The following is a 14090-nucleotide window of genomic DNA, read 5'->3' as shown; positions in this document are numbered from 1 at the left end:
CAAAACTCTAATATGCAAATATTTTATAAGAAGTGCTTGTGTTGAAACAGGAGAGAGGCTGTTTACTGATGGATCAAATGATGGTTCGTGTGACTGGGATTTTAGGGGAATTAATAAACATATTACAGGTTCTCAGTGGGACACACACCTGTTTGTCATGAGCTATGTAGCGCTTGTACTGAATGTGTTTATAATTGTTTTGTTGGATAATGGTTTGAATCTTATACTGTGGACAGTGAGAAGAACTGATTATGGGATACATGAGGGTCTTTATGCACTGATTTCAGTGTTTCAAGTACTTTATAATGCTGAGATACTGTTGATGTTGAAGTCAAACTCGTGCTGGTAGAAATCTAGAGAGAACTGATGAACTCTTCAATCAAATGCTCCAGAAGCTCCTCAATGTCAGCTAGAAAACACACACAAATCTCACAGAGTAAACCAAATAACACAGATTATCTTTCTCAGGGGTTTAGTTACGGTCTCTGCCGATCTTCTTCCAGATTAAAGCTCTTCAAGATGTTTTGTGATGTTTCTGGTCGATGCTCACAGAAGCTTCTGGAAGTTTCCCGTCAATAATGTTCCTCGTCACTGAAGAAGAAACAAGACAGACACACACACACACACACACACACACACACACGCTGAGAAACACATTATGTGCCAAATGTTCATTAAAGTAAACAAAATACTGTTGTTGAAATGATTGTTCTTCCCCGAGAGAACGAGTGATGGATCTGGGTTTGCTGAATGGGGTCTTTTGTTCCACAGAAGAAAGTTGCAAACTTTGGATAAAATCATCTTACCTTCTTATTCTACTTACCATCATATTCATCTGTTCTCTGCGTGTATTTAACCTACCTTTTACAAAGTTTTCCATAAATATTCAGACTTAACACTGGATTAAGCACAAAAGAAACTGCAGACTGACTGAATGTGTCATTAAGAAGGTCTCGATTCGAGACAAGATGTCAGAATAAGAGCCATTGTGAGGGAATGAAATATTTGCAGTGAAATACAGTTTCTTTTCCCTTTTCCGTTCACAGTGAACTTCACACCAATGAAATCGATCAGCATTAGGCAAACCACATCAGACTGACTGCTGTCCAAACGTGTTCTGAGTTACAGACTGAATCAACCATTACAAGGAGTTTTCCAACTGTAGATTTCTCAATAACTGACACAACGCAGGATAGGTTTAACAACCGAACGTGTTACGTCGGTACGTGTTACGTCGGTACTCTACATCCCTTCCCTTAAGCTAACATTCACCAAGTGAACATGTGAATAAGGATAGTATAACATGTAATATATAGAAAGGGTATCCTTAACCAGTGAGATAGTCCTGATAACGTGGGTTAGGACGGCTAACTCTCCCTGAACGAGTCACTACAGGCTGGGCAGTTGCAGCAACATCACCAGTGGCAGGTGCTTCGCTCTGAGATGGTAACACTGTAGATGACAGGAGGGTTGTAAGAGGTCACGCTGGTGGAAGTGGTCTATAATCATCTTCTGAACATTCAGTGGGCGCAGGCTCTTGAACACGGAGGAGGAGACGTCGATTTCTTATGTACTGTCTGCCCTGAGAGGTCCCCACATAGCTGTTAGGTTGAGCAGCATGGCCCTGTACAACTGCCAGTTTGTCGAAACCGCGAGCCATCTGCATCCTTACTGTCTGACCCTGTTGTAAGGGTGGAAGGGTGTGGGCATTGCGGTCATAGTATGCTTTGCTTTCCTTTCTCCTCCTGGTAAGCACTGCCTTGACGTTGCAGCATACAGAGGGCATCAGTCTGTCTTTCAGCTCAGGAAGAAAAGTTCTTGGGCAGTTGGGCAGGTGATGGCAGGTCAGCGCGTGGAAGGTTACGCAGGTGGAGTAAAGCAGCCTGAATCTATGGCACTTCTCGAGCAGATGCTTGGCGGATCGCACTGCACGCTCTGCCATGACTTTCCCCTTCATTGCTTCAGTGCTCTTTTCAGATTGCTCATATAACAAGCATACATTGGCAGCTGTTTCCGCACACCGTCACTTTCAATCCCGCAGACTATGCGGTCACGTATTAGCTCGTCATTTAAAGTTCCAAAGTCACATTTTTTTGCGAGTAATTTTAGTTTGGAAACATACGACTGAATGGACTCACCACGTTTTTGATTAGTCGTGTTGAAGACGAGTCTGTCCATTATAATGTTCTTTGTAGGCAAGCAGAGTTCAGCAAACTTCTGCAGTAATACATCGGGATCTTCTCTGTCCTCTCCCTCGGCAAATGTGAAAGCCTCGGATTTCTCCACCGCGTCGGGGCCCGCTAAATTCAGCAGAGTGTACGCCTACACCTTCTTCAATCTGATAGACCAGCATTGCAATATATGCGCCATTCTTTTTCGAATTTGCTCCAGTTGTCTGGAATGTGCTCTTCGAAAATTAATGGATCAATATTGCGGAGACCTTGTGCCATGTTCGATCACTTCTGACACCATGTAGATTTCTCAATAACTGACACAACAACGCAGGATAGGTTTAACAACCGAACGTGTTACGTCTTTTTTATTTTGTTTCTCCTGTTCTACACTCCCGCCGGTCCAACCGGATCACACCCACCTTCCCAGGTAACCCCAACCTTAAAGGGCTAGCAACATTTATCAACTCTACACCAACCTAACAGCTAGATCTCAAGAACCAGGGGCGTAGCACCAAATGTTGGTCCCCAGTCACAGAACCAAGAGGTGGGCCCCTCACAACACCATCAATATATCTTTGTGGGGCCCCCCCTTCACCAAGGGCCCATTACTCAGTTCCACTATTACTCCCTGTCTGACACCCCTGTCAAGAACTGTCAGGAACTTTCTGGAAAACAGTCCCATCACATTCGCTCTTGAAGATGATAGATGTGTAACGGTCACCAGCTGGAGTGCCCTTGAAAGCCACCAGAGGGCACTCCACATCAGACACTCACGTTCACTCTCAGACTACATTTCCCATACTCACTGCCCGGACTCATCTCTGATCACTCATCACAGTCACCTGTACCTCATTATCACTGATTGCATTCACCTGTGTCCCATCACCCTGTTAGTCTCAGTCTATTTATACCATGTTCATTCATTCACTCACCGCGAAGTCTTGTTTTAGTGTTACACTGCAATTCTGAGCATTCTCTTGGTTTCCTTGTCTCTTGGTTTTTGGATATCTTGCCCTGTTCCCTGGATTACTCTCTTGCCTCTGGTCCCTGCCTGTTTTGTTTGTTTGTTTGTTTGTTTGTTTCTTTTGTTGGACTGCCTATCTGTGTATGACCCTTGCCTGTATCTTGGATTACGCCTCTGGATTGCCCTCAAATAAAGCTGCACTTGGATCTAAACCTTCGTGTCTCAGAACAGTCCGTAACAAGATGAAAGACGACGATGCAAACTAAAGGATTTTCTGTTGAACTTCTGTGATACTGAAGTTTATTCAAACGGCTGTAGTTTCTGAAGCCAGTTTATACAGACATACTGGACCAGAGAAGTGTCACAATCAATCATTTGAGTACAACATTAAAATATAAAAAAAAAAAATGATTTTTCCTTATTTTTTTTCTTTTCATTCGTTATTGTTTAGTGATTATTCAGTTCCATCTTTCATCAGTTTCCTCGACTGCCTGGATCTCACCGCATTATATTATGTTGTCATCGGCTTGTTGAGCTGCTCTGGTCAAACGCTGAAATCCTCTGAACTCCCGAATCACACCACATCCAATTTGGTTCACAGCTGAAATCAGGTTCATCCAGCTAAACTCAGATGAGAACACTTCCACCAAGTGAAGTACACCTGAACCGATCATGTTTGCTGTCGAAAAGAGCTGTGCGACGAGCCGTAGCTTTGGAGAAGACGAGCATTGAAATCCAGCTGAAACCAAACCACTGACACAAGCAAACCACTGCAGTATCTGTGAAACAGACAAAGCTGGCCGGGTTACAGGTGTTTCAGGTATAGAGTCCGGTAAAGGCATATTGAGCTCAGTGTTATTATCGAGGAGAGATCGCTGGATCTGCTGTCTGATGCTTCAGTTCTCGGAGTCTCAGCGAAGAGAAGGAGATCGTCGGTGAAGAAGAATGAGTTCCAATGGCAGAAAGCTGCTTTATAAAGCGTTTCCCTCGGCTTCTGCAACGGGCTTTCATTGCGCAGACTGTCCTCGCCCAGTGTTGCCAGATTGGGACAGGGATTTCCAGCCCAAAAGCTCACCAAAACCCGCCCACTCGGAAATCCGCCCAAAATCCGACTCCCCGGACAAATCGCACTTCCCCTCGCGAGTTTAAATCGCGTGCCCTTTTTTCACACAGCAATCACCCAGATCCTGCATGGAAGCTTTGAACACTTAAATAAATTAACAGAAAGTGAACTAGTGTGGATAAAAGATGCAAAGAACAAACACAAACACAAACAAACAGAAAACATGGCAGATGGATTCAAACCATAAACTTCGACGGGTAAGGAATAAAGCTACCAGCTATCAAAACAAAACTGTTAATTTCACTTAAAGGACAAGTTCGGTATTTTACACTTAAATCCCTGTTTTCAGATCGTTTCTGATGAAATACAATGGTTAAGATTGAAATTTGAACAAATGCTGCTGGCCCGAGAATTTTCGGTTTCTGTGGTAGCACTGTGGTACTATATATATATATATATATATATATATATATATAGTAAGTTCTAAGTTTAGAATTAGTTTTTGTTATTTGGGAAGTTTAAGTTTTTGCAAAAATGCCAATATGCAAAAATGCCACAAAAAAAATGAAAAATATTTTTTTTAATTAACTTTAGAATAGGAAATAAACATTTTTAAAAACAAATAGCAATAAGCAGAAGATAAGTTGTGTGTTTGTGCATGTGTGTGTGTTAGGTCTCACCTCTTCATATCTTGTTTTTTTTTTTTGCTTGCCAAGTTTTATACAAATGCTCTATGAGACAGAGAGAGAGAGTGAGTATGTGTGAGAGAGAGAGTGAGTGTATGAGAGTTAGTGAGTGTGAGTGTATGAGAGTGTGTGAGTGTATGAGAGTGTGTGGGTGAGTGAGTGAGTGAGTGTGGGTGAGTTAGTGAGTGTGAGTGTATGAGAGTGTGTGGGTGAGTGAGTGTGGGTGAGTGAGTGAGTGAGTGAGTGAGTGAGTGAGTGTGTGAGTGTGAGTGAGTGAGTGTGTGAGAGAGATAGTGGTGGTGTGTGTGTGTGGGAGTGTGTGTGTGTGTATGTGTGTGTGTGTGTGTGTGTGTGTGTGTGAGTGAATGTGTGAGAGTGTGAGTGAGAGAGTGAGAGTGTGTGTGTGTGTGTGTGTGAGTGAATGTGTGAGTGAATGTGTGAGAGTATGAGTGAGTGAGTGAGTTAAAGAGTGTGTGAGTGTGAGTGAGTGAGTGTGGGTGAGTGTGAGTGAGTGAGTGTGAGAGTGTGTGTGAGAGAGTGTGAGTGTGAGAGTGGGAGTGGGAGTGGGAGTGAGAGTATGAGTGAGAGTGAGTGAGAGTGAGTGAGAGTGAGTGAGAGTGAGAGATAGTGGGAGTGTGTGATTGAGTGTGAGTGCGAATCAAGGTTATTATAGTTTTGCTTTTTTAAATTAGTTTTTATTTTAATGTCGTTTTCAGTTTTGCTTTAAATTTCAGTTTAGTTTTAGTTAATTTCATTGATGGTTTTGTTAGTTTTAGTTTAGTTTTTATTTTGCAAACACATTTCTATTTAGTTTTTATTTTATTTAGTTTGAGTTTTAGTTTTAGTAAATATAGTTTAGCAGAGCAAACAGAACACTTCCAGTGTAGACCAAAGCGAGACGCTTCATTTCAGCAAAGTTTAATGTTTGCCCAGATTACAGTTAACTCTTGTGCAGATATCTTAATAATAAAAATAAAATAATGGTTTGAGATTGAACAAAGCACCAAATAAATGGAACTTAAAAGTATACAAGAAAAAACTATGAAAAATTCAGACAAACTAATTCAAATTAAAGATGAAATCTTAAACATGCCTAGTTTACTTTTTTCAGCTGTATATGTAGCAGAGTGACCACTGGTACATTACAGTTTTTTTTATTCGCTTTGGTACTATTTTCACAAGTTAGGTGTACATTTTCAAAATTCTTAGTGCTAATATTACAACAGATCATCAAAAGTGCACTTTTTTCAAACATTTCATCATGTTTTCAATTGTGTTAGTACAATATTCAAAATCACAAAGTATCCTTTTCACAACACAACATAAGTGTTTCGTCTACATACATGTTTCATTCACAGTCACTGCCTTTCATAAAGCTCTTACTATCAAACTTTTGATTTGCATCTCTTCTTATTCAGTTTAATACATTTGTCTATGATTTAATCCAAATGATATTAATGGTTAATCAATGAATCATTTGGTACACCTATAGATTTCTATAGATATTGATTCAATACACAGTTTCTATAGAACTTGTTTGCAATTTCTGATATGGATAACCAAATGTAATGAATTCTTTTTACATAAGTGATTTATAGATAACCACCATGATGTTCAAAATGTCTGTGCGTGTGAGAAAGAGAAAGAGAAAGAGAAAGAGAGAGAGAGAGAGAGAGAGAGAGAGAGAGAGAGAAATTTGCCATTTGTGCAAATACTGTAAAGCAGAATAGAGTATAAGAGAGAGGAAACAGTCAATGACTGTAAAACATCAGATTGATCAGACATGCATCAGTAGAAGGGAGACAGACGGCATCAAATACAGTATTTTGCATTACAGTATGCCATGTGATACTGTAAACATGGTAGAGACATGGTAGTTACATTACTGTAACTCAGCCTTCATCTGTAAAGGTCCACTACAGTATATTCAGTCAAATAGTCAAAATCATTTACTGTATTCATTGCCAGCAAACTCTGTTCTAGCACAGAACCTCATGGCTGAGCTTCATCACACCTTTTGATAACACACTGGATAGATACTATTACAAACATTATTGATTCAATTACATAAGTTAGGTTATGCACATGTATTTTCTAATGTGGCATAGCCTGTATTACTGTAATTAATTCAGCAACAACTGTGATTTGAAACATGTATCTTGCATTGTTTGCTGTTGAATGAACTGATTGTTAAAAGTACTAAACTGAAAGAAGATCATACTGTTGTGTTTCTGTGATTAAACCAAATGTTCTCATTACATATTACAATAATCTTGTGTTTGAAACAATGATTATGTGGACTGAAAACATGTGCAACTGACTGAAAGCATTACATCAGGTTTTGAAAGAATGACTAGCTGTGTTACAAGTGTGATCAGTTTGGATTTTTGTACTAAGAGTTTTGAAAATGTACACCTTACTTGTGAAAATAGTACCAAAGCGAATAAAAAAAAACTGTAATAAAAAAAACAAAAAAAAAAAACCTCAATTCATCAGACTACAGCCAACACAACCTGCTGTGAAGCCAGTGTGATTAAGGGTGTATTCACACCTGCCTTGTTTGGTTCGATTGGATCGAACTCAAGTTCGTTTTCCCCCTTGGTGCGAATCTTTTGGGCAGGTGTGAATACAGCAATCACACTCCGGTGCGGACCAAACAACCGAGCCGAGACCCAGCTGAAGAGGTGGTCTCGGTACGGTTCCAAACAAACTCCGGTACGGTTCGTTTAAGGTGTGAACATAAACCGACCCAAACGGACATTTTGGCATAATGGTGTGTGTTATTGTTCGTTCAAGCGCGAAAGAGAATTCGAGTCCGGTGCGTTGTCTGTGCACACGATATTGTTGCGCGTCTTTCTGCGCGTCGTGTGTGATAAACAAATACGAAAACGTTTATTTATTTTTGCTAATTATTTTATTTCAGTTAGTTTTTCAGTAACTGTTGTTAGTTTCGTTTAGGTTTAGTTTTTCATTTATTATGATTTTTATTTTATTTTTTCAGTTTACGAAAAAATTTTTTGACCAATAGTTTTAGTCTTAGTTTCAGTTTTCGTTTATGAAAATAACCTTGGTGCGAATATGAGAGTGAGAGTGTGTGTTTGTGAGTGAGTGAGTGAGTGAGTGAGTGTGAGTGAGATAGTGGGAGTGTGTGTGAGAGTGAGTGAGTGTGTGAGTGAAAGTGTGAGTGAGTGTGTGTGTGTGTGTGTGTGTGTGTGTGTGTGTGTGTGTGTGTGAGAGAGAGTGTGAGTGAGAGTGAGTGTGAGAGTGAGTGTGTGTGTGAGAGTGTGAGTGAGTGAGTGAGTGTGAGAGTGAGAGTGAGTGTGTGTCTGTGCGTGTGTGTGTGTGTGTGTGAGTGAGTGATTGAGTGTGTGTGAGTGTGAGAGATAGTGTGAGTGTGTGTGTGAGAGAGAGAGAGTGTGAGTGAGTGTGTGTGTGTGTGTGAGAGTGTGTGTTTGAGAGTGAGAGAGTGTGAGAGTGAGAGTGTATGTGAGTGAGAGTGAATGTGTGAGAAAGTGAGTGTGTGTGCGTGCGTGTGTGTGTGTGTGTGTGTGTGTGTGTGTGTGCCTGTTTTACATAGCATTTATACTCCAGTACTACGCCTCCTGTGTGGAAATTTTCAGATTTATGCTGAATTTATTTAGCCTGGTTAAAACCAGACCATTCTCAGTAGTAACTGAGTTATGGTCTGGCAAAGCTCCATAGACAAATCATTTCCAAAGGGGCGTCACCAACGGACGTCGCTCAAATGCCTCTCGGCGCAATTGGATAGACCTAAAACTCCAAAAACCAATCAGAGCGATCGTCATGTGTAAAGCCATATGCTGCGTCCCAATTCGCCTATGTTACACTACGCCATAAAAGTATACTCTTTTTGTGAAGAAAATGTATTTACTTTTGAATGTGTAGCAAAAAAGTAGGCAACTTTTGGACATACACATACTACTTCATCATCTTTATCGTACGGATCTGTCGTGTGCATCCCGTCATGTAAACTGCCCTGTCAATCATCTTGTCACAGTTAAAATCCTCTATTAAATCTAATTTAATTTCCTACCGTTTCGGAGAGAAATGTAGTAGCACGTTCATCTGCCAGTGGGTCTTTCATGGAGACTGTCCTCATGTGTTTGCAATTTGAATATAATAATGCTGCATTTAAAAGTTGGTGCGCTTCACCAACGGAGTGGACGTCGCTCAAATGCCTCTGGGCACAATTGGATAGGCTAGACCTAAAACCAATCAGAGCGATTATCATCGTGTAAAGCCCGCCTCAACGTTTCTGATTGGTGCCGCGATTTCCACGGCATGGAAATGGCCTTGAATGGGCTCTTTGCCAGACTTACTTGCAGAGCAAATCTAAATTTGCTGGAAGTTGTCTGGGTTTTCCCAGGCTAGAATTTATTGATAAAAAAAAAAGGGGTCATACTGACCCTAAACATAAAAGATCATTAAATAAAAAAATCGCCATGTAAATAAAGCAGAAATGAGATTATTACCATCATCAAGTTTTTGCACAGAAACAGCAGGACTGGCTCATCAATCTGGCATTTCTTTAATGAACAAGTCATGGATATCGCCTTGAAAAAAAGTTTGGCTGATATCAGGGGAGTTGATGACGGCATCAAAAGAAGAGGATCCAGTGTTTTCTGGTTATATTCTGCGGACTAATTCCACAAACAAGCTTTACCACATGTTTCTATGCAACTGGTAGATTTTCAACCCATTTGTGTGAGTGGAAAAAGAGACGAGTTTTGTTTGATCTCTTCTTACAGGGACATCGTGAAAAACTGTGAAACAGTTCCTCAATAGTGAAGCGGACTCTTCTACTCATCGGGCCAGTCCAGCTCCAGGCCGAGGAAAGACTTCACAATCTCTCCAAGGTAAAACTTCAGCTGTGTGTCGATGCTGATGTCCACGAGTGCTTTAAAGAGGATGATGTCCTGAGGTTGGGGCTCTGAGAGTGTGTGATCCTCCTGCCGACGGTGTGTGTGTCGGGGTGGCACCCGCAGGGGGTCTGGGCGTCCACACACAGGTCTCAGTGTCCCGCCCTGAAGAACAACAGGTCCCGAAGACCCTTCATCATCATCATCGCTCTCCCTTCGGCTGCCGGGATCACCTTCCCGTGGAAATCACACACAACGTCTCCTTTAGAGAACGGACGGGTCGCAACCACTCCTGAAATCAAGAGGACGTTACATTTTAAGATCAAAACAACAACTGAGTGCACATGCAGGAAAGCTATTCAGTGTTTTAGTTCCCGGCGCAGCGGACACAGAGTGTTTACTGATATAAACTAGTTCAATTCAAGACTTTAAGACCTTTCAATGAAACTTAAAACCAAACCTGTGATGGAAATACACAATTACATACGTATATACAGTGAACTTTTCATATAAGCAGACAATATCCGATTTATAAAAAGATCCCAGAAAAGCATCGTATCACCAAGATTTTTGGTTGTGTAAACAGTTTATTCCGAAGAAATATTTTCATCAGCGATCTATACGTTTTTGTATACTTAAATCTGCATATTTTTTATATTTTTGACATATTGTTTTTTACTTTATTAAAGGGGTCATATAATGCCATTTTTGTACAAGCTAATATGATTCTTTAGGGTCTAAATTAAAAGTTTGTAATATACTTTAATTAAAAATTCTCATTAGTATTGTAAGAAAACACTAATTTTACCTGGTCAAAAACAGCTCTGTTTTCAGCACGCTGTTTAAGTGCATGTGTCTTTAAATGATAATGAGCTTTGCTCACCCCGCCCCTCTGTTCTGTGCGTACACCGTAACACAATAACACAATAACACAATAACGTGGGATTATGAATTATATAGAGAACGTCGTACATAGAAAACATGCCGTAATGTACCCTGAGTGTAAACAGCTGCATTCATCGTGAAGCGTGCAAGCGATTTGCAAAGATTAATATAAATATTAATATAAAGGTTAATAAAACGTTACACTCACTTCTTCTGGAGGTGCAGCAGGAACACGAATAGTTGGTACTGATCCTTTTTTCAGGAGCAGCTTCTTAGCAAAACCAGCTTTATACTGACCTCGTTTATAAAGCAGTCTGGTGTGTGAAATGATTCACGCAAACATGAAAGCATTGACATTGATCGTGGGGAATATTCCCTTCGAAAACAAAACTCAGGCTGCGTTCGAAACCGCATACTTCCCTACTATTTAGTATGGGAAAAAGAGTAGGCGAGCGAAAAAGTATGTACGAATCCAAAAGAGTAAGCGAGAATTACCTGGGTGACGTGCTAATTATCGCGAGATTCGGACTCAAGTGCGTTCGAATATGCCTACTCTCCTACTATATAGTAGGCGAAAACAGTACGTGAAGGAAGCAGTACGTTCAAAACATCAGTATTCATAAGAGTAGGTGTAACCCGTGTCGTGGCAAGTGTGTTACCCTCACCCTCCTCAGTAAAAGACACAGAGGGGCGTGAAAGAAGACACTGCTTCAATCTATGGAACAGCGATCAGAAGACCAGAATTCGCTCAAGAGACTGTGTTAGCAGCAAAGAAGCACAGGGACACACTGTTTAAGTTGGAAAAACAGGCAATTTGTATTTAAAAGGAATAACAAGCAATTAAAACGAAAGAAAATGTTCAAAAAGACAATAAAATTAAACTCAACACGTCAACAAAAGAAAATAAACCAGAAATAAATAAACTCTTATTTATATCCTAATTATAACCCCTTTTTTAGTCTTTCTTTTTATCTACTATAATTTATACGGTCTATTTAGTTTAAATCTAATTTTACCTAATTCACTTATTTTGGTATAATTAAGATATATGGTTTCTTTAGTTATTTTAGTTATTCCTAATTTGGCTTATTTATATTAAGAATACTTTTCTCTTTTGGTCTGATTTAAATGTAACTCTTTTCAACTTCAACCTTTCAAATTACCTTTTTCAGTTCACTCTTATTACCCAAAAATAGAAATTATGAACTCTTAATCAATAATTCAAAAGAAATAATCACAATATAAATTAAAACAAAATAACAACAATAAGGAAAATAAATCACAGTCAAATTATCTCAAGGTTCACAGAAATCTCAATGTGATATGAGATTGTACTAGTTCTCAGCTCCAGTTCAATGTTCCTTCACGAGATCCTTCTTCCGCAACTCAAATTAACTCACGGTTCAGTAGGATAGGAGGAGAAACCATGTACTCGACCCTACCACACAGTTCACAGTGCGATTCTCAGTTCGATCCTTATTTGGGCATGGCTCGCCAGTTCCTGCTTGCACCAACTCTCGAACTTTCGCAGTAAAGCAGGGACATCTCACGTGCAGCTTCCCCGATCCTCGTTCCAGAAAGCAGCATCCAAACTCAGCAAATAGAAAATGGCAGACAAAACCAAAAGAAAATATTTTTATTTTTATAGAAAAAAATAAAAAAAGGAAAGGAAAAAAAAACCCAACCTTGAAAAAACAAGGCCAAAAGTACAATTAGGCCCTTTTCTCAAAAATACACATATTACCACACTTAATATCAATATATTCAACTATTAACGTTTCAAACTTCACTTTTCATATAATATTAACACATTAACTTCTCATTTATATATATATAAAACAGGATTTCAAATGACGCGCTAGGTCTCATCTGCTCAATTTACACGTGCGTCACACTCATCCGTTTGCTCAAACTCAGTTATTCGACAAAACCTATAAATTCACATTTCACAAATCATCAAAAATAACTTCTCCCTTTATAATATCACTTATTTAACACATTTATGAAGAAATCTTCTATATTTTTTCCCTTTTTTTCAGAAGGTTGACTCTTACATACATTTAGCTAAATATAACACACATCTGGCATTTGAACACATTTTATCGGATATTTATACATAAGAACCTTAGTAATAACAATAAAACGAAAACTTCACTTACCAAGAGTACTCTAATATCAATTAGAAAAAGTTTGCGGCAGCTCTTTCAGCTTTAGGCCCGTACTTCAATGCACGTACAAAAAGCTAGTTTCACTTTTACTCAAAATCAATCATCACAGTATCAAGTTCTGTTTCTATTTCTCAAAATCGTTATGTTCTATATCTCTAAATCTCTCTAAACAAACTACTAGCTTGCTCAGTCTAATTCTTTCTCTTCTCAGATCCCGCTCATGCTTCTTTTTCTGTGCTTCTCTCGGGAAAAATTATCATTGCATCATCTCTCGACTCCGATGACTCCACCCACTAAGGCGGCCAACTCTGATTCGTTTATTAGGACCAATCATCGTCTCATTAAATCAAATCACTCTTGTCTAATGGTAACACTTTACAATAAGGGTGCACTAATAAGCATTAATTCATGCTTAACTAATGCACAGATAATACTGAAATAATGTATTACTAATGATTATCTAAGCTATTCATTAATGATTGCCTCATTAGCAACTAATGAAGAGTCTGTCTGGTTAATATATTAGTTCATTTATTAATTGTTATTAATTAAAGCCACACTAAGTAGAAATTGTGTTTTTGTCAAACAGCGACCCCTAGAGTCGCTGTGGAATACTTGCACTGTCGTAAATTATATTATAACGTTTTTACATGATTGCAGTTAAATCACAAGTAAATAGTCTATAGTCTAGGCCTACTGTATAATTTAATTTGTGTTGTTTTTATTGGAATGTAAACATTACAAAATGCCAGATAACATCAATTAAGTTAAATGTACGTCGTATTATTTCATAATATTGGCCGTTATGATGTCATTAGACATGATTATTGCAATTTATCATAATAGTTTGCAAATTGTGCTCGTTTACACTATTTACAACCTCTACGTTAGGCTTATTTATGTCCTGATAATTATGTGAGATATTGAAAGCTGTTCTCATGATAATCGCAGGAATCAACATCAAACGGCGTTGTCTGATATCCCTCAGGACTACGTGATAAATACACCTCACAACACCTGAGTTCAGCTGGCAAACTAATTCGTGAGGCATAGCTATCTGATTTATCAAAACGATTCCATTTACACCTGGTCACATAAATGTATTTTTGCGAAACGGATTTAAATTCGATCTTCAATTCTCGCGCTATATGCAGATTTAATGGAGTGCACGTCACCGCAATAAGAGAGAGCAGTAACAGCCCTGGTAAGATCATTTCGTTTCTTTACTTTTAATGATGAAGATTGTGTGTTAAGCGTCTGCGACTTACTT

The 14090-nt window shown here is 39.1% G+C and overlaps 2 protein-coding genes across 5 annotated transcripts in view; one reads left to right on the top strand and one right to left on the bottom strand.

The window, feature by feature from the left end:
• LOC309479403 (uncharacterized protein) overlaps nt 1–14090 on the top strand; it is a 373702-nt gene that overhangs the window by 78368 nt on the left and 281244 nt on the right. The gene's annotated exons all lie outside the window — the stretch shown is intronic.
• Nucleotides 9737–14090, bottom strand: part of LOC309479377 (uncharacterized protein) — a 271906-nt gene continuing 267552 nt past the window's right edge. For 2 of the 4 annotated variants that reach the window (XM_082143482.1, XM_082143481.1), the window contains one exon: nt 9740–10059. In XM_082143482.1, the coding sequence (XP_081999608.1) occupies nt 9920–10059 (140 nt within the window). In that variant the 3' untranslated portion in view covers nt 9740–9919. Of the gene's footprint in view, nt 10060–14090 lie in introns of all 4 variants that reach the window. The other 2 variants (XM_082143480.1, XM_082143483.1) reach the window with 2 other exon arrangements.

Source organism: Leuciscus leuciscus, assembly GCF_965113295.1.
Source record: "Leuciscus leuciscus genome assembly, chromosome: 17".
Classification (NCBI taxonomy): Eukaryota; Metazoa; Chordata; class Actinopteri; order Cypriniformes; family Leuciscidae; genus Leuciscus; species Leuciscus leuciscus.
Note: the sequence above shows the minus strand (reverse complement) of the source record. Positions and strands in the feature narration are given on the sequence as shown.